The sequence below is a fragment of the Ornithorhynchus anatinus genome, chromosome 14 (genome assembly GCF_004115215.2).
Source record: "Ornithorhynchus anatinus isolate Pmale09 chromosome 14, mOrnAna1.pri.v4, whole genome shotgun sequence".
NCBI classification, from domain to species: Eukaryota; Metazoa; Chordata; class Mammalia; order Monotremata; family Ornithorhynchidae; genus Ornithorhynchus; species Ornithorhynchus anatinus.
The window spans coordinates 44,883,134-44,910,550 of NC_041741.1; the positions used below are offsets into that span (position 1 = coordinate 44,883,134).

A 27,417-nucleotide genomic window follows, 5' to 3' on the forward strand; every position below is an offset into this window, starting at 1 on the left:
TCATTCACTCATACATTCGATCGTATTTATTGAGCGCTTACTCTGTGCAGAGCACTGAACTATGCGCTTGGAAAGTACAATTCGGCAACAGATAGAGACAATCCCTACCCAACAATGGGCTCACAAGTCTAGAAGCGGGGAGACAGACAACCAGACAAAACAAAACAAGTGGCCAGGCATCAACAACATCAATATAAATAAATTACAGATAAAAATATAGAACGCTTGATGAATTTGCATGTCATCCTTGAGCTGGGGCCATGCTAATCTTCTCTGTATCATTCCAATTTTAGTATAAGTGCCGCTCTATAAATGCCACTGAAGATGTGTAACTATCTAGTTTTATATAGAGTCTATCATATCAAGCATAGTATATTTTGTATTTACACTATAGTTATACGTATTCTCTATCTTCTGTATACGTTATATACAGACTACATGTATATATAAAACTGTAGTAATTGTGTGTGTGTGTGTGTGTGTGTATACCAGTATATATATATACAAACACAAATACACGTTATTGCTACTGGTTTTATCAATCAATTGTGGCTCTACCACTTGACTGCTGTGTGACCTTGAGAAAGTCATTTTACTTCTCTGTGCTTCAGTTACCTCATATAAAAATGAGGATTGAAACAGTGAGCCCCTTGTGGGACAGGGCTCGTTTCCAACCTGATTTGCTTGTATCCACCCCAGTGCTTAGTACAGTGCCTGGCACTTAGTAAGCAATTAACAAATACCACAGTTATTATTATTAACTCTAATTGTGTGCAGAGCACTGTACTGAGCACTTGGGAGTGTACACCAGAACAATAAACAGACACATTCCCTGCCTACAGTTCCCCTGACCAGAACGAGCTCACAGTTTAGAGGGGAAGGCAATCATTATTAAAGGCGTACTTTCCAAGCGCTTAAAACAGTGCTCTGCACACAGTAAGCACTCAATGAATTACTCTATTTTGTTAATGAGATGCACATCCCCTTGATTCTATTTATCGTGATAATGTTGTCTTGTTTTTGTTTCGTTCTGTTTTGCTCTGCTGTCTGTCTCCCTGCTTCTAGACTGTGAGCCCATTGTTGGGTAGGGATTGTCTCTATTTGTTGCTGAATTTGTACTTTTCAAGCACTTAGTCCAGTGTTCTGCACAAGGTAAGCGCTCAATAAATACAATTGAATGAATGAATGAATGAATGAATGAATGAATTAGAGAAGCAGCAGAGGAAAGAGCATGGGTCTGGGAGTCGGGGATTCTAAATCCCGGCTCCACCATTTTTTCCTGTGCCAACTTGGGCAAATCACTTAACTTCTCTGTGCCTCAACTCTCTCACTTGTAAAATGGCGATTAAGACCGTGAGCCCCATGTAGGACCTGGACTGTGTCCAAACCGGTTAGCTTGAATCTACCCCGGCGCTTAGTACGGTGCCTGGAACATATAAGTGCTTAACAGATACCATTAAAGAAAAATAAAGGAATCAGAAGAAATCTGGGTTCTATTCCTAGCTCCTCCAATTGACTGCTGTGTAACTTTTGGCAAGTCACTTAACTTCTCTGCTCAGTGGAAAGAGCACGGGCTTTGGAGTCAGGGCTCATGAGTTCGAATCCCAGCTCTGCCACTTGTCGGCTGGGTGACTGTGGGCAAGTCACTTAACTTCTCTGTGCCTCAGTTCCCTCATCTGTAAAATGGGGATTAAGACTGTGAGCCCCACGTGGGACAACCTGATTCCCCTATGTCTACCCCAGCGCTTAGAACAGTGCTCGGCACATAGTAAGCGCTTAACAAATACCAACATTATTATTATTATTATTCTCTGTGACTCAGTTTCCTCTGCTATCGGATCTCCCTCTTCCTCAGACTGTAAACCTCAGGTGGGAAAAGGACTGGGTCAGATCTGCTTATACTGTATCTATCCCAGTACTTAATACAGAGCTTGGCACATATTAAGAACTGTACAAACACCAATCAGTGGTATTTACTGAGCGCTCTCTGTTTGCACAACACAACACTAAGCGCTTGGGAAAGTACAATTCAATATAATTGGTGGATGTGATTCTTGCCCGCAAGATGCTTCCAGTCTGCAGTAAACTCATCTCTAGACTGTGATCTCGTTGTGGGCAGAGTTCAGTACAGTGTCATGCACACAGTAAGCACTCAATAAATATGACTGATTGATGATTATTATTATTCTTTTAATTGTTATTAGGGAGTAAAAGGAGCAGTTGGGAGAATTCACTAGCCCCAAGATTCCCAGGAAGAAAGTGGAACCTCGACTCTTTTCTCTAAGAAATTCATCTCCCCACTTGGTGCCTCCCAGAAGGTAGCAATGTGTGTCCCCCTGCCCTCGAGTTTCACGTCCACAGCGTCCTTTGTACTTTCCAAGCGCTTAGTACAGAGCTCCGCACATAGTAAGCACTCAATAAATACAATTGAATGAATGAAGCCAGCTGGCTATGGCTGGGTAAGGACCAAAGGCATCAGAAATTTAGAGGCAGAAGGAAACTAGGCATCAGTCAAGTCTGCTCTGTCACTGCAGGGATCAAATAAAGTTGAGGGAGAAGATCCTCCCCATCCCCCAACTCCTGCCCCCAAACGTGTCTTTGGTTTCCACTTCCATCTCCCCCTGAGACCTCTCTACTCGAGGAATCCGAATCTCCCCTCTGCAGGGTTATTAATAATAATAGCAATAATAGTAAAAATGATGATGGTATTTGTTAAGTGCATACTATGTGCCAAGCACCGTTCTAAGTCCTGGGGTAGATTGTCGAATTGTACTTTCCAAGCGCTTAGTACAGTACTCTGCACACAGTTAGTGATCAATAAATACGATTGAATGAATGAATGCAAGGTAGGTTGTTCCAGGTGGGGCTCACAGTCTTCCTCCCCATTTTCCAGATGAGGTAACTGAGGCCGCGGAGAATAATGATAGCAATGGTATTTGCTAAGCGCTTATTCTGTGCCAAGCACCCCGGAGGAGATGCAAGGTAATCAGGTGGTCCCACGTCGAGTTCACAGTCTTCGTCCCCATTTTCCAGATGAGGTAACCGAGGCCCAGAGAAGTGAAGTGACTCTCCCAAAGTCACACAGCTGACAAGTGACGGAGGCGGGATTAGAACCCATGACCTCTGATTCCTGCACCCGGGCTCTTTCCACTGAGCCTTGCTGCTTCTCAGAGCAGACACCTGGTTGAGCCGGGATTAATAATAATGATAATGGTATTTGTCAAGTTCTTAACTATGTGTCAGGTACTGTACTAAGCGCTGGGGTGGTTAGAAGGGGGTCAGATGGGACACAATCCCTGTCCCACGTGGGGCTCCCCATCTCAGTAGATGGGATTAGAACCCATTCATTCAATAGTATTTACTGAGCACTCACTATGTGCAGAGCACTGTACTAAGAGCTTGGAATGGACAACTGGGCAACAGATAGAGACCATCTCTGCCCAACGACGGGCTCCCAGCTAAAACATAATAATAATAATGGCATTTTTAAGCACTTACTATGTGCAAAGCACTGTTCTAAGCGCTGGGGGGTTACAAGGAGATCAGGTTGTCCCACGTGGGGCTCCCAGTCTTCATCCCCATTTGACAGAGGAGGTCATTGAGGCTCAGAGAATAATAATAATAATAATGTTGGTATTTGTTAAGCGCTTACTATGTGCAGAGCACTGTTCTAAGCGCTGGGGTAGGCACAGGGGAATCAGGTTGTCCCAGGTGGGGCTCACAGTCTTAATCCCCATTTTACAGATGAGGTAACTGAGGCCCAGAGAAGTGAAGTGACTTGCCCACGGCCACCCGGCAGACAAGTGGCAGAGGCGGCATTCGAACCCACGCCCTCTGACTCCCAAGCGCAGCCTCTTTCCACTGTGCCCCACTACCTGGCATCTCATCCTCGCTCTCGCCGCCCCCCACCAAACCCAGCCCTGACAGGGACAGCGTCTCCAGGGACTGTTGGGTGTGAGCGTGTCCTCTCCAGAGCGCTTAGTGCAGTGCTTTGCACGCGGGGAGCGCTCAATAAATAGGCTTGGCGGCACGAGCACTGCGGGAGGAGAACAGCGACGTTCCTCTGGGGCTCCAGCAGGGGGCGCTTTCGCCCCAGGAATGGGAAGCAGGGCCGGGGCCCAACAGCGAAATCGAGGCCGGTTATTGCTTTAAACTGCCAGATTTATGATTCTATTTCGTTTATTAACGCTGCGTGGATATCGATTCTTCTATTCATTTAATACTAATAATAACTGTGGTCTTTGTTAAGCGCTTACTTTGTGCCAAGCACTGTTCTAAGCGCCGGGGGAGATACAAACCGATCAAGTTGTCCCACCTGGGGCTCACAGTCTTAATCCCCATTTTCCAGATGAGGTCACTGAGGCACAGAGAAGTGAAGTGACTTGCTCAAGGTCACACAGCAGACAAGTGGCAGAGCCGGGGTTAGAAGCCACGACCTCGGATTCTCAAGCCCGGGCTCTTTCCACTGAGCCACGCTGCTTCTCTATGTGTAGAGCACTGTACTCAGCGCTCAGAGTGTACAGTTCGGTGACAGAGAGAGACAATCCCTGCCCAATAACGGGCTTATGATAATAATAATTAATGTTGGTATTTGTTAAGCGCTTATTATGTGCCGAGCACTGTTCTAAGCACTGGGGAGATGCAAGGCCATCAGGTTGTCCCACATGGGGCTCACGGTCTTCAGCCCCATTTCCCAGATGAGGGAACTGAGGCCGCAGAGAATAATAATAATAATGGCATTTGCTAAGCACTTACTATGTGCCAAGCACTGTTCTTAGCACCCAGGGGAGATGCAGGGTCATCAGGCCGTCCCACGTGGGGCTCATAGTCCTCAGCCCCATTTTCCAGATGAGGGAACTGAGGCACCGAGCAGTCAAGCGACTTGCCCACAGTCACGCAGCTGACAAATGGAGGAGCCAGGATTAGAACTCACGATCTCTAACTCCCAAGCCGGTCCTCTTTCCACTGTACTAAGCGCTGGGGTAGATATAAGTTAATCAGGTGGGAAACAGTCCCTGTCCCCCTTGGAGGTCACTGTCTAAATCCCCATTTTACAGATGAGGTAACTGAAGCCCAGAGAAATGAACTGACTCGCCCAAAGCCACAAAGCAGAGAAGTGGTGAAGTCGGGATTAGAATCCAGGTCCTTCCGATTCCCGGCCCCCTGCTCTATCCATTAGGCCAGACAGCTTCTCAAGCACGCTACTGAGAGCTTACTGTGCGCAGAGCACTGTTCAGAGAGCTTGGGAGAGCACAGTACCGCAAAGTTGTTAGACACGTGTCGTCATTTGCTCCTTCTCACCGGCCGGAAGGCCTGACGCCTGGGCCGGATGCCCAGGCCGCCGCCCTTCCTTCCCTGGGAATGAACCGGCAGGAGCTTTACAAGCAGATCTGGGCCCCAGGACTAGAAGCAGCGTGGCTCAGTGGAAAGAGCCGGGCCTGGGAGTCAGAGGTCATGGGTTCAAATCCCGGCTCAGCCGCCTGTCAGCTATGTGACTGTGAGCAAGTCACTTCATTCATTCATTCAATAGTATTTATTGAGCACTTACTAGGTGCAGAGCACTGTACTAAGAGCTTGGAATGTACAAATCGGTAACAGAGACAGTCCCTGCCCTCTGACGGGCTTACAGTCTAATCGGGGGAGACGGACAGACAGGAACAATAGCAATAAATAGAATCAAGTTCTATTCTTCATTTCTCTGGGCCTCAGTAACCTCATCTGGAAAATGGGGATGAAGACTGTGAGCCCCATGTGGGACAACCTGATCACCTTGTATCCTCCCCAGCACTTAGAACAGTGCTTTGCACATAGTAAGCGCTTAACAAATGCCATCATTCATTCATTCATTCATTCATTCATTCATTCATTCATTCATTCATTCTCTCTTGGGCAGCCGCGGGGCCTTTCCCACGAAGTGACCCAGCACCCAAGGTCTGGGTCTGCAAGAGGTCCCAGCTGCAGTCCTGGGATGAAGAAGAGAAGCAGTGTGGCTCAGTGGAAAGAGACCGGGCTTGGGAGTCAGAGGTCGTGGGTTCGAATCCCAGCTCTGCCACTTGTCAGCTGTGTGACTGTGGGCAAGTCACTTTGCTTCTCTGGGCCTCAGTGACCTCATCTGGAAAATGGGGATGAAGACTGTGAGCCCCAAGTGGGACCACCTGATCACCCTGTATCTCCCCCAGCGCTTAGAACAGTGCTCTGCACATAGTAAACTCTTAACAAATACCAACATTATTATTACATAGTAGGCGCTTCACAAATCCCAACATTATTATTGAATGAATGAATGAATGAATGAATGAATGAATGAATGAATGAATGAATGAATGACCGTGGCGGTGGAGCCCCCAGGCGGTGGGAAGGGGGAGTGCGGGAGGGGCGTCCCTCGCTCCCCATTGGGCGGCGGAGGAGGCGGGGCGGCTCCCGGCCAATCGGCTCCCGCCCCGCCCTCTCCATGGCGACGCCGGGCCCGCCCCCCCCCGGCCGCCGCTGGGGGCGGGACTTCCGGGCGGGGCCGCGGGCGGTGACGTCACAGGACCGGCCCCTGTCCACCGGCGGCGGCGGCGGCGGCGGCCCCCGGTGCCCCCGTCCGTCCGTCCGTCCGTCCCGCGGAGCCGGTGGGCGGTTTGGTGACTTCCGGTGAGGCCGGGACCCCGGGCCGAGGACTGGACGGGAACGGGAGAGGGCGAGGCCCCGAGCCCAGGAGGCCGCACGGCGTGGGGAGAGGTCAGAGGGCGCAACCGCCCCCCCCCCAAGGACCACCCCCTCCTCCTCCCCCTGCAAACACTCCTGCCTTCCTTCCTACCTTCCCTCTTTCCTTCCCCTTTCCCTCCTTTCATTCACTACTATTTATTGAGCGCTTCCTATGTGCAGAGCAGTGGCCTGAGCGCTTGGAATGGCCATGTCGGTATTTGTTAAGCGCTTACTATGTGCAGAGCACTGTTCTAAGCGCTGGGGGAGATCCAGGTTGTCCCACGTGAGGCTCCCAGTTAATCCCCATTTTCCAGATGAGGGAACTGAGGCCCAGAGAAGTGAAGTGACTTGGCCACGGTCCCACAGCTGACAAGTGGCAGAGCCGGGAGTCGAACCCATGACCTCTGACTCGCAAGCCCGGGCTCTTTCCACTGAGCCGCGCTGCTTCCTTTCTTTCCCAGCATCCCAGCTCGGCCACTTGTCAGCTGTGTGACTTTGGGCAAGTCACTTAACCTCTCGGTGCCTCAGTTTCCTCATCTGTAAAAATGGGGATTAAGACTGTGAGCCCCACGTGGGACAACCTGATTCCCCTGTGTCTCCCCCAGCACTTAGAACAGTGTTCAGCACATAGTAAGCGCTTAACAAATACCAACATTATTATCCATGGATATAGAGAAGCAGCAAGGCTCAGGGGTCATGGGTTCTCATCCTGACTCCACCACTTCATTCAGTAGTATTTATTGAACGCTTGCTATGTGCAGAGCACTGGACTAAGCGCTTGGAATGGACAGCTCGCTAACAGAGAGAAACAGCCCCTGCCCAACAACGAGCTTATAGTCTAATCGTTATTGAGCGCTTGCTGGGTGCGAGCACTGGACTAAGCACTTGGAAAGGACCATTTATAATTCATTCAATAGTATTTATTGAGCGCTTACTATGTGCGGAGCACTGGACTAAGTGCTTGGAATGGACAGATCAGTAACAGAGACAGTCCCTGCCCAACGACGGGCTTACAGTCCATTCGTTCAATAGTATTTATTGAGCGCTTACTATGTGCAGAGCACTGGACTAAGCGCTTGGAATGAACAGTCTAATCGGGGGAGACGGACAAGAACAATAGCAATAAGTAGGATCGAGGGGATGAACAGCTCATTAAAACAATAGCAACTAAATAGAATCAAGGGGATGTACATCTCATTAACAAAATAAATAGGGTAATGAAAATATGTACAGTTGAGCGGATGAGTACAGTGCTGAGGGGATGGGACGGGAGGGGGGGAGGAGCAGAGGGAAAGGGGGGAAAGAGGGTTTAGCTGAGGGGGGGTAGAGGGGGAGCAGAGGGAAAAGGGGAGCTCAGTCTGGGAAGGCCTCTTGGAGGAGGTGAGCTCTAAGTAGGGCATTGAAGAGGGGAAGAGAATGAGTTTGGCGGAGGTGAGGAGGGAGGGCCTTCCAGAACCGCGGGAGGACGTGGCCCGGGGGTCGACGGCGGGATAGGCGAGAATGGGGGACGGTGAGGAGGTGGGCGGCAGAGGAGCGGAGCGTGCACTTGTCAGCTGTGTGATTTTGGGCAAGTCACTTCACTTCTCTGTGCCTCGGTTACCTCATCTGTAAATTGGGGATAAAGACCGTGAGCCCCACGAGGGACACCCTGATTACCTTTTATCTGCCCCAGTGCTTAGAACAGTGCTTGGCACATAGTAAGCGCTTAACCAATACCACCATTATTATCATTTACTTTCTCCAGGACGTCCCGTCCTCCGCCCTAATCCACAACCTTTCTAATGGTTCTTCCGTTATCGTCGTTAGGGTCTCTATCCATCCGGCTGCCGGTCTGCCTCTTCCGCATTTGCCCCGGACTTTTCCTAGCATGAGTTTCTTCTCCAGAGAATTAATCTTCCTCATTATGGGTCCAAAATACGCTAATCTAAGTCGAGGCATTTGGCCTTCCAAAAGACCGCTTTGGCTTAATTCGCTCCAAAATCCATTGGTTTGGTTTTCGGGCAGTCTGTGGTATTCTCAATCAATCAATCAATCAGTCATATCTGTTGCCGAATTGAACTTTTCAAGCGCTTAATACAGTGCTCCGCACACAGTAAGCACTCAATAAATACAATTGAATGAATGAATATCAAGCGCTTACTGTGTGCGGAGCACTGTGCTAGGCACTTGGGAGCATCCAGTGTAACCCACACATTCCCTGCTGGAGGTTATCACTGGATCAGATCATCCAGTCCCGGGCTCTAACTTCAATAATAATAATAATACTAATGGTATTTGTTAAGCACTTACTATGTGCCGAGCACTATTCTCAGTGCTGGGGTAGATATACAAGGTAATCAGGTTGTCTCATGCGGAGCTCACATTTTTAATAGCCATTTTACAGATGTGGTAACTGAGGCACAGAGAAGTTAAATGGCTTGCCCAAGGTCACACAGCAGACAAGTGGCGGAGCTGGGATTAGAACTCATGGCCTCTGACTTCCAAGCCCATGCTCTTTCCACAAGGCCACGCTGCTTCTTCAACTCCAACAGCCGCTCCAGGATTAATGGAGCTGCTGTGTGAAGGTGGCCTTATTGTCATCTTGATTATTATTATTAGCAATAGTAATAATAGTAATATAATTGTGGTGTTTGTTAAATGCTTACAACGTGCCAGGCACTGTACTAAGCATCGAGGTGGATACAAGCAAATTGGGTTGGACACGGTCCGTGTCCCCATGGGCCACACAGCCTTAATCCCCATTTTACGGACGACGTAACTGAGGCCCAGAGAAGTGAAATGCGTCGCCTGAGGTCTCACAGCAGACGGGTGGCCGAGCCGGGATTAGAACCCAGGTCTTTCTGATTCCCAGTCCCATGCTCTGTCCATTAGGCCATGCTGCTTCTCTTGTGAGGGATATGCCAACGAATGCTTCTGGCTTTCCCCCTCATGACCGGTCACAGACTTATCTGTGAATCTCCATAAACCATTTTTTTGAGTTTTCTCACGTCCCAACGTTATCCAGAACAGTTGGGTGGAACCCGACAGCCTCTATCCAAGCCCCTCTTCCACCTACTTTCAGCCTCCCTGGCCTGTCACGGTCCTTGGGTCACGGATACCAGCTTTCCACACTCAAGGATTAATGGTAGGGGAGGGTTTGGCTAAGAGTACCATGTTCCTCCCTTTTGTGATTTTGTAAGCCTCAGTCTTGCCTCCTCTCGGCCTGCACCTTTCCAGACGGAAGCATCGTAATCTTTGCCGTCCCTTCTCAAGGGGGACTGCTCCATCCAAATAGTGGAAGTGGAGGGATTGGAGTCCTGCTCCCTCTTCCCTCAGAGGTACAGGGAAATGGAAATTCTGAGACACTCCTACGGGTACAGGGGGATGGAAAAAAGGGAGGCATCTGGGACCCCGGGAGCCAGAGTTACCCGTCCCTGTGTTAACGTGTCTCTTCCCCCCGCAGATCTGGTCAGGAAATTTCCTCCACCGCCGCATCTGGCCTTTGCCGCCATGTTTGCCGACTTGGATTATGACATCGAGGAGGACAAGCTGTGAGTCCCCCCTCACCCCCTGTCCCGGAAGAGAGGGACCTCCAGCCCAGCAGGCAGGCTCCGGTGGCTCTCCTCTCTCGGAGGCTCCCATCCTGGGGGCCCCGCCTCGTGTTCCCATCCTGATCCTTTTCCGTCCAGGACCTGGGAGACAGACAGCCAGATGAGGAACTCACTCCCCACCTGCTGTCCTCAGGCTCTCTTGCTGCTTAAGCGCTTAGTACAGTCCTCTGCCCGGAGTAAGCGCTCACTCAATTGATCGAGGGCCCGGCGGGAGAGCCGAGGGCGCTGTCCTGGAATGGCTGGCTGGAATGATGACCACGCAGCATTTTCCAGGGGCCTCGGCCTCCTCCCCTGGCAGAATGGAGATGGCGAGCGTCGTTCCTCAGGTCCCCTCCATCCTGCCGATTCTCCCCGTTCTACCGAAGGGGAAACTGAGGCCCAGAGTGGTAATGGGACCCGGGTGCCCAGTCTTCCAGGCCCCTGCTCCCTTGCTCTCCACAGGACTTTTGGGTGTTGGGAGCAGCCCATGGAGGCTCCTGCCCACAAGGAGATAAGCCAATAGAACCGGACTTCCAGAGAAATCCCAGAACAAGGAGGGTCAGGCCGTTGGAGAGAGTGGCTGTAAGGTCAGAGGGCTATGGGAGGAGATGGGGCAGGATGGGGTGACCTGCAGGTTGTCCCCCTAGGTGCCCGCCTTTTCCCTGCCTCACCTGTTCACAGGTGGAATGGCCTGGGGTCCCTGTCCGATCCCTGGCTGGCAAGGGGGCACCCAAGGCAGAGGAAGGAGGAAGTGCAGGATTTGGGGACAGAGGAAGTAGGATCCCAGGTTTGGCCCGGGAGGTTTTGGGGGACTCTTCTCCTCCTCATCAGAATGATTGGGTGCTTGCTGTGTGCAGAGCACCATTCTAGGGCTTGGGAGCCTACAGTCAATCAGGTTCACAGTCCCTGCCTTCAGGAGGCTTCCAATCTTAGCACCCTCCCCTCACCGTGAACCTCCTCCTCCTGTCCTCACACCCTCCCCTCACCCTCCCGTTTGGATCCTGCCTCATCCCTCTCTCCCTCTTTGCACCCTAGAGGGATCCCGACTGTGCCCGGAACGGTGACCCTACGGAAGGACCCACAGAACCTGATTGGGATCAGCATTGGGGGAGGGGCGCAGTACTGCCCCTGTCTCTATATCGTCCAGGTAGGAGGTCTCCGCAACAGAGCTGGGGAAGGCAGGCACCTCACGCTTAGTACAGTGCTCTGCACTCAGTAAGCGCCCAGTAAATACAGTTGAATGAATGAAGGAATGGGAGGGTCTGGCCCGTTAGCCCTGCATTTCTCGAGGGTTTCCAGGTTGGGATTACCCAGACTTTGCCGGTGGCCCGTCAGAATCCAGCCTTTCCGCTTCACGGGTTGAGGTGGAACCGGGGCCCCGGAGAGAAGGTGGGGCTTGCCCCAGGTCACCCAGTGGAGCCCAGCGTGAGCCCGCCTGGCCCGACGTGGCCAGGCCCGGCTCCGGCCGGAAATTCCCTCTCCGGGGCAAGCGCGGCGGCACATGGCCCCTCGGTCCAGCATCGAGTCCCCGCCACCCACCCCAGAACCGGGTGGGACCCGTTCCAAACCAAACCTCCCTCCCGACACCTTGCTCTCCCCTCGCCCCGGCCCAGGTGTTCGACAACACGCCGGCGGCCCTGGATGGGACCGTGGCGGCTGGCGACGAGATCACCGGCGTGAATGGCAAGTCGGTCAAAGGCAAAACCAAAGTGGAAGTGGCCAAGATGATCCAGGTGGTGAAGGTGAGGAGGCGCGTCCTGGGGCATCGGGGAGAACTGGGTGGGGGGGGGGGACAGGGATGGCTCTGACTCCTACAGCTTTATGGCTGCTATGGGTGGGTGAGCCCCAGCTCCTCATGCCCCCAAAGTGCTGGAGCAGGGAGCGGCGGGCCGGGGGGAGTCCGGGTGACTGCTGCCCATCCTGCCGTCCCCAGGGAGAAGTGACGATCCACTACAACAAGCTGCAGGCCGACCCCAAGCAGGGCAAGTCACTGGACATTGGTAAGGAGGTGGCCCCCTGACCCCACCTCTCTCCGGGGTCCAATCGGGCGAGAGAGGGGAAGGAAAGCACATGGCTTCGTTCTCCCCCCGCTTCCCGGCTCCCACACTTCCCAGCAAACCGGCAGGGATTTCAAACTGACCACCAGCCAGGGAGAGACCCCACTCCACCCTGCATTACAAAGACCCACAACAACCCAAAGAAGAGCACTCACTTCACCCCCTTTTAGTAGAGAACTTCCCCCACCACCCTTCTTTCCATCAGAGATACCCTCGGCCTTCCAAAGCAGAGCTCCTCGCAGCACCACCTTCCATTAGAGAGACCCCCAGCAATCCCACATAACCAGGCAGCAAACCGATTACCCTGTGGCTGGCGCGGAGCGGGCGAGGCAGATTCCCCTCGGGCCGCGAATGAGGAGGGAGGTGTCGAGCGAAGTGGGAGTCCGGGAATCCCTGGTGGAAGGCCTGGCTCTAGCCCCTGAGGTGGGTTTGGGGTGGGGGGGGAGGATGGAGCCACAGGTTTGCCCGGCTAAACTCTAACCCCCGCTGGCCTCCCGTGTCTCCCCGGCTCGGCCCTGCGGGGTCCAGTGCTGAAGAAGGTGAAGCACCGGCTGGTGGAGAACATGAGTTCGGGGACCGCAGATGCCCTGGGCCTGAGCCGTGCCATCCTCTGCAATGGTGAGTGCGGCCCCGGGCGACGGGGATGCCCTTTCCCCTGATACGGTCGGGAGGCAGACCGGATCGTCGCCCTCCCCGTCGACAGCCCCCGTTTCCCCCTGCAAGCAGAGGCCCTGTCCTCACCGTGGATTCTCTTCTGCCTCTTGCCCTGGACCAGGGCCACTTCCCAACCTCGTCTTAGAGAGGCCTTCTTCTCCTGGGGTGAGGATGAGCGGAGTTTTTTTGGAAAGAGAAAGCAGTGTGTCCTAGTGGATAGAACATGGGCCAGGGAGTCTGCAGGACCTGGGTTCTAATTCTAGTTCCGCCGCTTGTCTGTCGTGTGACTTGGGGCAAGTCACTTCTCTGGGCCTCAGTTACCTCATCTGTAAAATGGGGATTAAGACCGTGAGCCCCAGGCGGGACCAGGACTGTGTCCAACCCGATTAGCTAGTATCCACCCCAGCGCTTAGTACAGTGCTGGGCACCAAAGGCAGCACTTAACAAATACCATTAAAAAAACCCAGAGACACCAACAACAAAAAGCAGCTTCATTCTTTCGGTCCAATTTATTGAGCGCTTACTATGTGCAGAGCCCTGGACTAAGCGCTTGGAATGGACAATTCGGCAACAGATAGAGACCATCCCTTCCCAATGATGGGCTCACGGTTTAGAGAGACTGGAGAGATTGCAGAGCTGTCCAGGAACAGGGGGATAGATTAGATGACTTCCCACCTCAGGATTGCAGGATTTTACTTCCTTTGGGAGTGGTCGACCAACAGGGTCAAAGAATGGCCACCAGTGTCCCGTTCCCCTGTGGACAGGCCCGTTAGCATTCCCCCCGACCCCACCCACCCAGCCTCTTCTCCCTAGGACCCTGCTGCTGCAGCGTGGTTCATTGGAAAGAGCATGGGCTTTGGAGTCAGAGGTCATGGGTTCGAATCCCGGCTCCACCACTTGTCAGCTGTGTGACTGTGGGCAAGTCAATTAACTTCTCTGTGCCTCAGTTACCTCATCTGTAAAATGGGGATTAAGACTGTGAACCCCACGTGGGACAACCTGATGACCCTGGATCTCCCCCAGCGCTTAGAACAGCGCTCAGCACATAGTAAGCGCTTAACAAATACCAACATTATTACTGTTAACCACAATTTTCAAGTGTTAAAAGCACCCGACGCTGAGTGTTTGGCACCAAGCTAGCGCTTAACAAATACCATCATCATCGTCATTATTATTATTATTATCCCAGCCCCAGCCACCCTGGAATGCCCTCGACCCCCCGCCCATTCTGGCTCATCGTCGGTTTTCCTCCCCTTTCCCAGGGGACCTCTACAGTTGTTCTATGCAGCTGTTGCGCCAGCCCCCCGAGGCAGCCGCAATTCAACCACTCGGGACAGAGAGCTTTATATTTATCCCAAATGCTGCCAATAAAGCCCCAACCCTCCTCCCACCAGCATCAGCCCGGGATTATATATAGGAGCGGCTCACGCCTAGCTATAATGGGAATAAATGTATAAATGCTTAGCTCGCTCTGTAGAGGCACAGAGGCGTTTTTGGCTCTGGTGGGGGTTGCCGGGGGCTCATTACTAAGGGTGTATAAATGGGATCTGGCTATTTTTTGTCTCTCTCTGCCTATAAATCCCCGTTGCTGTAGTTACCGGGAGTCGGGGTGAGATTAGAACGGGTTGTTTTTTTCTTTAAAAAAAAAAAGAGAGAGAAAAAAACTCTCAAAAATCTTTCTTAAAATAGGATTTCCCAAAATGAAACTGTCATGATGGCTAAGATTCAAGGTCCCGTGACCCAGCGGAGCTAAAAACCACATCACTTCGCCTGTGTGCTGCCTTCCCCCCCAGCCCCCGTTCCCCCACCCTTCAGGGCCTCCAGCGTTCTGCTCCCTTTTACAGATGGGGAGATCGAGGCCCAGAGAGGCCCAGGGTCCACGGACACTTCCTTTGACACCTTAATTCTGTTGCACTCTACTCTCCCAGGTGGTTGGTAAATTGTCCCGCACATAATAAGCGCTCGATGGATACGATCGATTGATGGCCAATGCCCCTCCGACGGCCGCTTCTGCAGCCACAGGGAAGGCTGTGCTCTACCGGCGAGAATTCTAGGTCCTCATCGGTTGTCCAGCGGCTTCTTACCCAGCGAGAGCCCTGGGGGTCAGGGTTTGCGCGTACATGCCAATAATGGTATTTGTCAAGTGCTCGCTGTGGGCTGAGCACTGGGGAAGATAAAATACAAGCAGACCAGACACAGTCCTGAGTCCACCTGGAGCTCACAGTCTAAGGGGGGAGAAGAACAGGTATTGAATCCCCATTTTGTAGATGAGGAAGTTGAGGCACTGAGAACCCAAGTGCCTTGTCCCAGGGCACCAGGCCAAGATTAGAATCCAGATCTCCTAATTCCCAGTCATTCATTCATTCATTCATTCATTCAGTCGTATTTATTGAGCACTTACTGTGTGCAGAGCATGGTAGTGAGCGCTTGGAAAGTACAATTCAGCAACAGATAGAGACGATCCCTTCCCAACAACGGGCTCCCAGTCGAGAAGGGGGAGAACGAGTCCTGATCTCGTTCCACTAGACCATGTGAGTTTCCGTTCCTGGCTCTCCCGGGGGAGAGCTCCTCGGTCCCTTCTCTCCCCGTCCCTTTTCCAGCCTCCAAGGTCCTGGAAAGGGCAGTGCGACCGGATCCGGAGCGTCCGCCCTTTGAGCTGTCCCGCAGAGGGCCGTGGGCTGGCTGGTGCCCGGCCGGGAGCCGGCTCCCGGAGTTCAGCTACCACCTCTCCTGGCCCACATCCCCTTCTCCACGGAGTTCTCCTCTAAATACCCTACATCTACATCCCCTTCTCCTCTAAATACCAGGGATCGTCATTCCCATTTCACAGATGAGAGACTCGAGGCCCAGAAAAATTGTGACTTGCCCAGTGTCACACAGCAGACCTATGGCAGATCGGGGATTAGAACCCAGGTTCTGTGACTCCCAGGTCCGGTGTCTCTCCACTAGGCCACTCTGCTTCCCTCGGGGCCGCTTTGCCCCCACCCCGGCTGGCTTCTCCCCCTCCTCGCAGCCAGCTCCCCGTTGGGTGGGACCCTGAACTTTTCCTTCCAACCCCTGACCCCGTCTTCCCCATAAGCCTTTCCTTCCCCCCACCCCGGCCTCCCTCACCCCCTCGTGCCTAACCAAGCCCCCCTCCCGGCTGTCTCCCGGCACAGACGGTCTGGTGAAGAGGCTGGAGGAGCTGGAGCGGACGGCGGAGCTGTACAAAGGTGAGTGGCGGCGCCGCCCGTCCGTCTCATTCATTCAATAGCGCTTACTATGTGCAGAGCACTGTACTGAGCTCTTGGACAATTCGGCCACAGAGACAATCCCTGCCCATTGACGGGCTTAACGGTCTACAGCGCAGGTAAAGGGGGCTCGCGTGCCCCCAGACCCCCGGACCTGGCTTGACCCCTCTGTCCCCCACAGGCATGACCGAGCACACCAAGAGCCTGCTGCGGGCTTTCTTCGAGCTGTCCCAGACCCACCGAGGTGAGGGCTTGCCGCGGCCTGTAGCCGGGGTCCCCCGGCCCCCCCGCCCGGTGCTCCGCCCCCCCCCCCCCCCCCCCCCCCCCCCCCCCCCCCCGGCTTCCCTCCTGCCGTCAATAGCGTGTCTCGGTCCCGGCAGGGGGCACTCTTACCCTAACTCCCACCCACCAACTCGGCAGGCAGCTGCGGGGCGGAGGAGGAAGACCGAGCGCCTGGGGAGGAGAGCGGGTGCGGGCCGGCGCAGAGGGGGCTTCTTCCCGGGGCCTGGCAGGGTGTACCGCCCGGGCGCCGCCGACTACACCGCAGGGAAGCTGCCGGTGGCATTTCCCCCTGCAGATCCCATTTCTCTCTGTGCAGAAATGATCTCCGGTCGGTCAGTCAGGGCATTTACTGAGCATTTACCGTGTGCAGAGCACTGCACGAAACACTTGGGAGAGTACAATAATAATGTTGGTGTTTGTTAAGCGCTTACTATGTGCAGAGCACTGTTCTAAGCGCTGGGGTAGATACAGCCCCATGGGGCTCACAGTTAATCCCCATTTTACAGATGAGGTAACTGGGGCACAGAGAAGTGAAGTGACTTGCCCACGGTCACACAGCTGAGGAGTGGCAGAGCCAGGATTCGAATCCATGACCTCCGACTCCCAAGCGCGGGCTCTTTCCGCCGAGCCACGCTGCTTCTCCTGAGCAGGCCCATGTGACCGTAGCCCGCAAGGAGTCTATGATCTAGTGGATTGTTTAAGTAATTTCCAGGGTGGTTTTTTTTTCGTGGAGGGGCTGGGGGAGTCGCCCTGTTGGCTGTCAGTGAAGACAGTCCAGCCCTCCCCGCAAACTCTCTGACTTGTGTTAATCCAGTCCAGTGAGGACACTGAGCCTCACTCCCTTGCCCATGCAAACTCTGGCGGTCCAAATGGAAAACTTTAGGAGTTCAAAGAGGAGTTGCTGACTCACTGTAGATGTTCCACGCGCCCCCGTCCCCCGCCCACGGGTCTCCCGTAGAGCCCCTCGGCCTGGGCGCTCTACGTGGGGGCGGGGGGGGGCGCGTGCCCTACAGAGACATCTGGTCCCACCACGCGTGTCCCCGTCACCTAGCCTTCGGGGACGTGTTCTCCGTGATCGGGGTGCGGGAGCCCCAGCCCGCCGCCAGCGAGGCCTTCGTCAAGTTTGCCGACGCTCACCGCAACATCGAGAAGTTTGGGATTCGGCTGCTGAAAACCATCAAGCCCGTAGGTGCCTCAGATTTCCGGGGCGTGGCCGCGTGTGTCTGTGGCGGAGTGGATGTGTGTATATGTGTGTCTGCGAGAGAGCGGTGCCGTCGAGCCCCTGCCCTCCCAAAACGTCTCGCACACCGTTCCGACCGGTAAGGATTTCCCCCCCATCTCTCTCTCGGGCCGGACCGTTTGCTTCCTCTCGTGACGCAGCTGTCGCCTCTTCCAGGCAGTCTTCCCAGACCAGCTCTACAAGGCCCTCTGTCACTCCTAACATTCTAGGACTGTGCTGATCTGACTGTATTTACCCCTGCGCTTAGTACAGAGCTTGCGTATAAGTGCATAAATAGTACAATTATTCCACCGGTCCAGCATCCCTCTCGCCTTCCTCAAAGGTCCGGGCCCTTCCACGAGCACTTTTGCGTGGGGAGAACCTTCTCGAGACTGTTGGTTAGTTGTCAGGGGCTTCGGTGCCTTGGCCTTTCTACACCCCCGCCAGAAACGAGTATTTGTGCAGCACATACCGTGTGCAGTGCACTGAACTGAGCACACGTGGGCGAGTACTACAGAGTTTAGACGATGCCGTCCCTTCCACCAAGGAGGTTACAATCCAGCGAGGCTGGGGGGAGAGCTTCAGAGACCTCCGGAACGTAAGCTAATTGTGCGTAGGGAACACGTCTGCCAATTCTGTTTTTTCATCCTCTCCCATCCCTTAGTACAGTGCTGTGTACACAAAGCGTACCGTTGATAGAGCGAGAGGGGGACAGGAAAGAAAGCTAGCTGAGAGGAGGTGCCCTCTCTTCAGCTTTCATCATCTTCTCCTCCCCCACGCCGAGCTTTCCTTTGCAGGCTGTCTCCAGCCAGCTCTCATTCATTCAGTAGTATTTATTGAGCGCTCACTGTGTGCAGGACACTGTACTAAGCGCTTGGAATGGACAGTTCGGCAACAGGGACAATCCCTGCCCATTGACGGGCTTACAGTCTAATCGGGAGAGACGGACAAAAACAAGACAGCTTAATCACGATAAAGAGAATCAAGGGGACGGACACCTCATTAACAAAATAAATAGGGCTGCTCCCCCCCCACCACTCACCGCCATCACAGGGAAGCAGATTGAATGAATGAGAGCAGGGGCCTGGGCATCAAAGGACCCGGGTCCTAATTCCAGCCCTGCCACTTATCTGCACTTGGACAAGTTGCTTCACTTCTCTGCGCCTCAGTTTCCTCCTCTGTAAAATGGGGATTAAATCCTTTGCCCTCCTACCTAGACTGTGAGGCCCAAGCAAGACAGAGATTGTGCTTTGCACACAGTAAGCGCTCAATAAATACGAGTGAATGAGGGAACGATAACCTTGTATCTACCCCAGCGCTTAGAATGGTCACATAGTAAGTGCTAAACAAATACCATAATAATAAATTAAAAACAGTAATAGCCGGTGATGTCTTCTTTTGGGTTCTAGTCTCTGAGCCCCTCAAAAGTAGAGATCGTCTTCCCTCCTCTTATTTCCTGTTCCTGCAGTGACTCGGACAGGGCCTTGCTCACGGTGGGTGCCGGTACACGGGGCGGGCTGACTGTGGGCAAGTCACTTAACTTCTCTGTGCCTCAGTTACCTCATCTGTAAAATGGGGATTAAGACTGTGAGCCCCACGTGGGACAACCTGATTCTCCTGTGTCTACCCCAGCGCTTAGAACAGTGCTCTGCACATAGTAAGCGCTTAACAAATACCAACATTATTATTTTTGACCGACTCTTTGCTCCCCGCCCCCCAGATGCTGACCGACCTGAACACCTACCTGAATAAAGCCATCCCCGACACCCGCCTCACCATCAAGAAGTACTTGGATGTCAAGTTCGAGTACCTAGTGAGTGGACACCTTCCCAACCCCCCTCCCCAACTATCACCACCATCCCCTCCACCGACCGTAACCCCACCCCCGTCCTCCACCCCACCAGCCCTTTGGGAAGGGCCAGGCTGATGGAGGAGCTAGGCGGGTCTACGGGCAGAGCCCATCCCGTGGCAGCCCCTGGCAGAGACAGGGTACCTGATCATGGGGGCCCCGGGGCGGGCGAGAGGAGGCCACGGGGGGTGCTTGCTGGGTGCAGCCTGACCGTGTAGGGAGCAAGAGGTGGGTGTCGCTAGGCTGGGCAGCAGATGGGCTTAGCCGGGGACGGGGGGTCAGGGCTGGAGAGTGGGGAGCTCCCGGGGAGTCCGCCCCTCAGCCTCTCCTCGACGTTTCCTCCGCAGTCCTACTGCCTGAAGGTGAAGGAGATGGACGATGAGGAATACAGCTGCATCGTGAGTGCCCGTTGGAGCCTTTGCCCACCCACCCCCATCCCCATCCCCCCGGACCCTAGGTTCAAAGCCCTCTGCTCACCCACTCCTGTCCCCACAGGCCCTCCATTCAAAGCCTGCCATCTGCCCTCCACCTAACCACTCTTGCTAACCATGGGCTCTGTGCTCGAAGCTTGCTATCTGCCCCCTGGCATCCCCCCCCCACCCCTGCCCCCACGGGTCCTGTGAGGACTGGGCATCCGCACACCCATCCCGGGCAGCCATGGGACAGGTGGGGCCATGCTGTGGCATCGGGGTGAGGCCTGGGCAGTTGGGAGGCTGGAGAGAGGCTGGCCCGGGGCTGAGGCTGGGACTGGCCCTTGGAAACATCACCCCGGCCCCCGACCCCACCCCCAAACAGCCGGAGACCAGCATCTCGGGACCTGGGGACCCCCCGGGTCCTCGGCCCTGTTTCCTGACCGGTAGGGCTCCCCGCCCCCTCCAGGTTGGGGACCTCAGGGCTTCTCCGCACGCTGGGAGGGCCCGGGGGTGTCTCGCGGGTGGGGGGTGGGGAGAGGGCCAGGGTGTCGATGAGCGCGGCTCCCCGCAGGCCCTGGGCGAGCCCCTGTACCGGGTCAGCACCGGCAACTACGAGTACCGGCTCATCCTGCGCTGTCGCCAGGAGGCACGCACGCGGTTCGCCAAGATGCGGAAGGACGTGCTGGAGAAGATCGAGCTGCTGGACCAGAAACACGGTCAGCCGGGCCCGGGGGGCAGGGGTGGGGTATGGCCTCTGGACTGACCTCAGACCCCAGATCCTAGAAGGGCCAGCTCCCACCCCGGGACAGACACCAGGCCCCGACCCCAGACGGCTACCTCTCTCCCCGGTACTGCTCGGCCCCGGCCCCGACTCCGGCTGGCCAGCTCCCGCCTCGGGACGCCCCCCGTGTCCCATTTTCTGCCCTGGGCACCGGGTAGCCCCCTCCCCCCAAGACGGTGAGCCCCCGCCCCAGGCCCGACCCCCCCGCCATCTAAGGCCATAGACAGTGAGCTTCTGCCCCGGGGCCCCTCCTCTGGTGGGCGCTGACGCCCTCTCGCTCCGGCCCACAGTGCAGGACATAGTCTTCCAGCTGCAACGCTTCGTGTCCACCATGTCCAAGTACTACGACGACTGCTACGCGGTGCTGCGCGACGCCGACGTGTTCCCCATCGAGGTGGACCTGGCCCGCACCACGCTGAGCTACGGCCGCAAGGACACGTTCACCGACGGGGCGGACGAGGACGAGGTCGAGGTCGAGGACGAGGAGAGGAGGAGGGCGGCGGCGGGGGAGGCGGCCGGGGGCAGCGGTCGCCCGCGGGACGAGGACGGCCAGAAGCTGATCGACGACGCCTGAACGGGGTCTGCGGGCGGGGGTCGGGGAGGGTCCGGGGGCGGGGCCGCCCGGGGACACGCCGCCGACAGAGACGGATCATAAAGTGGCTCTGGTGCGGCGGCCTCTTCTCTCCTCCTGTCTCTGAGGCCGTGGCCCCCGGACCTTGATCTGGGTGTCGCCCCCGCTCCGCTCCCCGCCCCCTCCGATCCCACCACCTCCCCCGGAGAGTACTGGCCAGCGGCCGTCCCGGTGTCCTGGTGTCCTGGTCCCGGTGGAGGGACGTCCCCGTGGCCCCCGCCTCAAACACCCCCACCCCTCAGCCCCTTCTCCGACAGCCCAGAGGCCGGCCCGCACCCAGAGAAGGTTGGAGGGGGATGGGGTCAGAGGCGGGGGGGCGGGACCAGCCCTGGACCAAAGCTGCGGGCGGCTCCTCCCTGGCAGCTGGCTCCGCTGCAGGGCTGGAGCTCGTGGTGGCCAAGTTAGGGTTGAGCTTCCCGTGTCGGTCAAGAGTCCTCCGGCTGTGCGGAGTCGGGACCGTGGGAGCGGCACGGGGTTGGGGGAAACACAGGGGAGGGAAAGTCTGTACTTTGATAAAGACGAACCTGGATCGTGACCGTTTTGCAGGCTGTTCAGAAGGGCCTGGGCCCTTCCCGGACCCAGTATCAGGTGAGCATCTGACCTAAGCATCAAGATGCTGTCAGACCCTGTCTCTTCCCCTGCCCCCGCAACAATATCTCAGACACACATACACAACACACGCTCATACATGGACAGCCGGCCTTGCTTTTTGCAAACAGGCTTCCGGCTCCAGCGGGGGTCCCGGGGAACCGGGGAGTGGCTGACTTTATTCTGCTCACTGCCCTTGTCCTCCTGGCAGAGCACAGAGGGGCAGGGCAGTAGGGGGTACCATCCCCCTCTTTGCCGGACTATCAGGTCCGGGGCGTGGTCCTGGAGCCGAGGGGTAGCGGAGCCCCTAAGCCGCTTAGGCTTGGCTCGTGTGTGCCAGGCACGAGCTCCCCCTCGGATCCACGGCCCAAGCCCCTTTCTGTCACACCCCTTCCCGGGCTTTCCCTTAAGGGCTTTGCCACCCTCAAAGGCTCCATTGTGGTTGCGCTCAGCTGCTTCTCCCAGGAGCTCCAGTGGCTCCTTCCCGTAATCCTCCCTCCCCTCTCCGTCAGGGGATGGAGGCTAACTCCTGTCCTATTGCTTGTCCCTCAGTTGCCTCCCTAGCAAAGCCCCAGGCTGGGGAACCCGAGGCAGTACCCCTCCACCCCTCCATCCCTGCTGGGCAGCCCAGGAGACTGAGGTAAGGAAGAGAGCTCCGGGACTCCTTGCCTCCTGGCCTGTAGACCCTCTCCAACGAAAGGCCTCGACCAGCCCCCTGCCCTGGGGTAGGATGAAGAAATTCTCAGGGAAACTGAGGCACAGAGTCAGCAGGGTCAGTCAGGAGTCCTGTTTCCCAACCTTGTTGTGGGGGCAGAGGAACCGAGTCACTTTTATTTTACGGGCGAAGGGGGGGCAGGAGCCAGGAGTAAAAAAAACAGCTTTGGTCCTCAGCCCCGGACATGACTCCGGACCCCCTCCCTTTTTCTCTCCCACTCTGTCTCTGCCCCGTCCACCTCCCTGTGCCCCACACCCTCTCGCCGCGGGAAAGGTACCCACTAGAAGTTGCGTCTGTCCAGGGTCTCATCTGAGCTCCCCTTCCCGGCCTCCGGTGCTCTTTCCTCCTCGGGTCCCCTCTCCTCCATAGGCGGGTTGGACTCGGGCTCAGCCTCCGCAAGGGGCGGCGGGGCCTCGGGGGCATCGGCCTCGGCGTCCTCGGTGTCACTGTCCCCTCTGGGGGCGGGGGGCTGGAGCTCAGGGGGTGGGAGCGGCTCCTCGGCGGGCCGGAGGCAGCAGAACGTGGCAGTGGCCAGGAAGAAGGCGGAGAGGATGACCTCCGACCCCGCCAGGTAGAAGATGATTTCGTAGTTCTGGAGGGCGTCTACCAGGCGGCCTGTGGAGAAGGGGAAAGAAGAGGAGAGTATTCGGCAGCGGGCTGCGCCGCGGGGGAATGGGGAAAGGCGGAGTCACCGACCTACAGGCCCCCGTGACGGGGCTAGCTTGACTACAGACCCAGCACCTCTGGACAGAGTCCAGGGCCACCCTGGAGGAACTGGCAACGGCTTCATTGACGAACGATGCTCTCTCGGCCTCTGTCTCGATGTTAGTCTGTGTCTCGACCCGCCTCTCCTCAGTGCTTCTCTGTCTCTCCCCTCTCTCTGCTTCTTTCTCTGCACCTCTCTGGCTCTCTCTGTCTCTCTGCCTCCCTCTCTGCACATCTCTGCCTCCCTTGCTCCTGCCTCTCTCTACCTCCCTTTCTCTGCCTCCCTCACTCTTTCCCTCTGCTCCCCTCACTCTCTTCCTCTGCCTCCTCACTCTTTGCCTCTCTTTCTTTCTGCCTCTCTCTCTGCCTCCCTACTCTTTCCCTCTGCTCCCCTCACTCTCTTCCTCTGCCTCCTCACTCTTTGCCTCTCTTTCTTTCTGCCTCTCTGCCTCCCTCTTTCGTTCTGCCTCTCTCTACCTCCCTTTCTCTGCCTCCCTACTCTTTCCCTCTGCTCCCCTCACTCTCTTCCTCTGCCTCCTCACTCTTTGCCTTTCTTTCTGCCTCTCTCTCTGCCTCCCTCTTTCTTTCTGTACCTCTCTGCCCCCCCTCTGTCTCACTCTGCCTCTCTCCCCACCTCTCTTTTTCTGCCTCTTTCTGCCTCTCTTGCTCTCTCCACTTCTTTCTCTCTGCCTCTCTCCACTTCTTTCTCTCCTCTCTGTCTCTCCCTTCCCCTGTCTCTGGGTGGGTCTTTCCCTGAGTGGGCATGGCGGGGTGGGGAGGGGGCGGCGCACCTGCAGAGGGTGGGCCGATGAGGACGGCGAAAGCCTCCACCAGGAGCACGAGGCCGATGGCGCTGGAGAACTTGCGTGGGCCGACGGTGGCCATGAGCACTTCGAACTGCAGGGCCCCGACCATGCCGTAGGAGAGGCCGAAGGAGACGCAGAAGCCCACCAGGGCCGGGTAGGTGCGGGCCCGGGCGCTGCACACGTCGGTCAGGCCGTTGAAGAGCATGGCCAGGCTGAAGAAGTAGGCCACGCGGGGTCGCACCCAGCCCAGCCCGGCCACGGCCCCGCAGGACGGCCGGGCCAAGATGTCCACGAAGCCGATGACCGACAGCAGGAAGGCGGCCTCCACGTCCGGCACGCCCGAGTCCTTGGCGTAGTTGACCAGGAGGATGGCGGGCACGAAGAGGCCCAGCACCAGGACGAACTTAGCCACCACGTAGACCACGAAGCCACGCTCGGTGAAGATGGAGAAGTCCAGAAGCTTCTTCCTCTCCTTCCTCTTCCGGTTCGACCCTCGGCCTGGCGCCCTCCCCTCCTCCGCCACCCCCAGGGGCAGCATCTCCTTGGCCTCGGCCGGGGCCGGGGCCGGCGGCCTCATGACGGCCCCGCAGGTGCAGCAGTTGAGCAGGAGCCCCCCCATGATGAGGAAGCCCCCCCGCCAGCCGAAGCGCTCCAGCAGCACCTGGCCCAGGGGCGAGAGGGCCGACAGAAAGACGGGGCTGCCGGCCGCCGCTAGCCCGTTGGCCAGGGGCCGGCGCCGGTCGAAGTAGGTGCCCAGCATGATGAGGGAGGGCTGGAAGTTGAGGGCCAGGCCCAGACCTGGAGATGGCGAAGAAGAAGAGGAGGAGATGGTGAAGGAGAAGGGCCCCGGACTGGAAGAGATGCTGGGAGTAATAATAATAACTGTGGTATCTGTTAAACACTTACTATGTTCCAGGCACTGTACTAAGCACTGGGGTGGATACAAGCAAATAGGGTTGGACACAGTCCCCGCCCCACGTGGGGCTCACAGTCTCGAGCAGAGCAGAGGGCTGGAGGAAGAGGGGGACCAGGAGGCAGAAAGAAGCAGGGAGGCGTCAGAGTCTTGGCGGAACTAAAACTGGGCTGGGTGGAGGGTCAGACTCCCGCTGGGGGCTCGAGAGTAGAAAGGGGCAGATCAACCATCCCAGGATCCCTGGAAACTGCCCACTGCCAACCTCTCAACCCTGGGAGGCGGGAAGGAACGGGAAAGGGGTCGGACGGTAACCCTCCTCGGGTTCCCCCGGGGGCCGCCCCCTCCCTCCTCCCGTCCCTCCGTCCGACCGGCCCTCGGCACCTGTGAGCACGCCGGCCGTCAGATACAGCTCGATGATGTTGGTGGTGAAGGCGGCCAGGACCATGCCCGAGGAAGCCAGCAGGCCCCCCACCAGCATGACCGGCCGGCAGCCAAACCGGTTCACCAGGATGCTGGACACGGGGCCTGGCGGAGAAGAGGGACGGGGCTGAGCCCCCGGGCCCCCTAACCGCTTCTCTCCCTCAGGTCCCTACCGGCTGGGGAGCCCCACTCCCCGATCCCAGCCCCACGTGGGGGCCGGGGAGCTGGACGGAGGGTGCCTCGGCTACAGAGGGAGAGGAGACAGGAGACGCTGTGGGTCTTCTGCCCCAACCAAAGCAGCAGTGCCCGGGCCCTCGGAAAAGGTCACGACCCCACCGAGCCTATCTGAGGAGGAAAGGGAGGGCAGCTCTGGGCTGGGACGGGTCAGGGGTGGGCCTGCCTGGAGGCAGGGGCACGGACTAGATTACTATTATATCGTTATATTTGTTAAATACTTACTATGTGCCAGATACTGTTCTTAGCAATGGGATGTATACAAGGTAATCGGGTTGAACACAGACCCTGTCCCACATAGGGCTGTCTTAATCCCCATTTTACAGGTGAGGTAACTGAGGCTTGGAGAACCAAAGCGACTTGCCCCAGGCCTCACAGCAGAGAAGTGGAGCAGATGGGATTAGAGCCCAGGTCCTTCTGACTCCCAGGCCTGTGGTCTATCCCTTAGGCCACGCTGCTTAATGATTTCGACCGGTTCCTTCTAGGTCTTGGGTTCTAGGTTCCCCACCCGGCCAGATTTGGGTGGGAGGAGGGTTGGGGGGTGGGTTGTCAGACCTGTGCCGTACAGCATGGCCAGCATGATGGAGGAGATCCAGGCCGTGTCGCTGTAGCCCACCCCGAAGTCCCGCATCAGCTCCTTGAAGTAGACGCTGACGGCCTTGGGGAAGGCGTAGGAGAAGCCGGTGATGACGAAGCAGCCGAGCAGCACGACCCAGCCCCAGCCGCCGTCGGGGGGTCGCGCCAGGGGTTCCTCAACCGGTCCGCCCGCGCCCATGGCCGCCCCTCTGCGCGGGACGGAGGGCGCCCGGCTCCGGGAGCTGCGGGAGAGGGCGGGAGCGGGAAGGCCGGTCAGAGAATAGGGGGTCTGCCGCACACGGGCACCCGATAATGATATTAATAATAATAAATAATAATAAGCGTGGTATCTGTAAGCACTTACTCTGTACCAGACACTGTACTAAGCACTGGGGTGGATACCAGCGAATCGGGGTGACACAGTCCCTGTCCCACATGTGACTCACAGTGTCAACCCCCATTTTAAAAATGAGGTAACATGCACAAAGAAGTTAAGTGACTTACCCAAAGTCACCCAACAGACAAGTGGCGGAGCGGGAATTAGAACCCATGACCCTCTGACTCCCAGGCCCAAGCTGAATCGTACTCGTTAAGCATTTACGACATGCCAAGCACTGTTCTAAGCGCTGGAGTAGATACAAGGTATTCAGATTGGAAACGGAGCTCCCACTCTTAATCCTTATTTTACAGATGAGGTAACTGAGGCCCAAAGAAGTGAAGTGACTTGCCAAGGTCACACAGCAGACACTTGGCGGAGCTGGAATTAGAAACCACGATCTTCTGACTCCCAGGCCCGGGCTCTATCCCTTAAACCACACTGCTTCTCCTCGTCTCCCGATTACCCCCGGCCCCGACCTCCCTCGAGGGGAGACGTAGCTAGAGAACAAGGGATGGAGCCAGGAGTCCTGCTCCCCGGCGAGCCTCCAGTCGAACGAGGAACGCAGAGCCACTGGGGGAGTGGGACTCCTGGCTCCATCCCTGGCAATGTGGCCCTCAGAGGCCTTTCTGCCACCCGTCCTCGGTGGAGGGGCGGGAGGAGGGTGCTGGGGCAGGTCCTCTTTAAGGGTCCCTCTTCCCCACTGCCT

The 27,417-nt window shown here is 56.4% G+C and overlaps 2 protein-coding genes and 1 non-coding gene across 4 annotated transcripts; 1 reads left to right on the forward strand and 2 right to left on the reverse strand.

Moving 5' to 3' along the window:
* Nucleotides 1–210: 210 nt before the first annotated feature.
* On the reverse strand, nucleotides 211–319 carry LOC114816786. The gene has a single exon (XR_003764593.1). It is a non-coding gene; the product is annotated as a U6 spliceosomal RNA (small nuclear RNA).
* Nucleotides 320–6,544: 6,225 nt separating this feature from the next.
* On the forward strand, nucleotides 6,545–21,910 carry PICK1 (protein interacting with PRKCA 1). Of its 2 annotated transcripts, none has more exons than XM_029079469.2 (13): nucleotides 6,545–6,636; nucleotides 10,133–10,220; nucleotides 11,295–11,406; nucleotides 11,873–12,001; nucleotides 12,193–12,259; nucleotides 12,845–12,934; nucleotides 16,129–16,182; nucleotides 16,382–16,444; nucleotides 17,534–17,667; nucleotides 19,422–19,514; nucleotides 19,898–19,948; nucleotides 20,535–20,679; nucleotides 21,035–21,910. In XM_029079469.2, the coding sequence occupies exons 2-13, from the start codon at nucleotides 10,180–10,182 to the stop codon at nucleotides 21,316–21,318; spliced, it is 1,263 nt and encodes a 420-aa protein (XP_028935302.1). In that variant the 5' UTR covers nucleotides 6,545–6,636; nucleotides 10,133–10,179; the 3' UTR covers nucleotides 21,319–21,910. The 2 variants fall into 2 exon arrangements, with proteins under 2 accessions (XP_028935302.1, XP_028935301.1); XM_029079468.1 differs by having other exon boundaries at nucleotides 6,570–6,723.
* An 852-nt stretch (nucleotides 21,911–22,762) lies between these two features.
* SLC16A8 (solute carrier family 16 member 8) lies at nucleotides 22,763–26,531 on the reverse strand. Its single transcript, XM_001519675.4, has 4 exons — nucleotides 26,312–26,531; nucleotides 25,484–25,627; nucleotides 24,175–24,987; nucleotides 22,763–23,293 (listed from the first exon to the last, which is right to left on the reverse strand). Exons 1-4 carry the CDS (start codon nucleotides 26,529–26,531, stop codon nucleotides 22,959–22,961), a joined length of 1,512 nt encoding a protein of 503 aa, XP_001519725.3. The 3' UTR covers nucleotides 22,763–22,958.
* Between the last annotated feature and the right edge of the window lie 886 nt (nucleotides 26,532–27,417).

Coding starts and splice junctions, on each gene's coding strand:
- PICK1 (XM_029079469.2), top strand. CDS start 10,180: ATGTTTGCCGACTTGGATTATGACATCGAGGAGGACAAGCT. Junction 16,183..16,381: donor GACGGCGGAGCTGTACAAAG/GTGAGTGGCGGC, acceptor TGTCCCCCACAG/GCATGACCGAGCACACCAAG. Junction 19,949..20,534: donor ATGAGGAATACAGCTGCATC/GTGAGTGCCCGT, acceptor GGCTCCCCGCAG/GCCCTGGGCGAGCCCCTGTA.
- SLC16A8 (XM_001519675.4), bottom strand. CDS start 26,531: ATGGGCGCGGGCGGACCGGTTGAGGAACCCCTGGCGCGACCCCCCGAC. Junction 25,628..26,311: donor GGCCATGCTGTACGGCACAG/GTCTGACAACCC, acceptor CTTCTCCGCCAG/GCCCCGTGTCCAGCATCCTG. Junction 24,988..25,483: donor GACGGCCGGCGTGCTCACAG/GTGCCGAGGGCC, acceptor CGCCATCTCCAG/GTCTGGGCCTGGCCCTCAAC.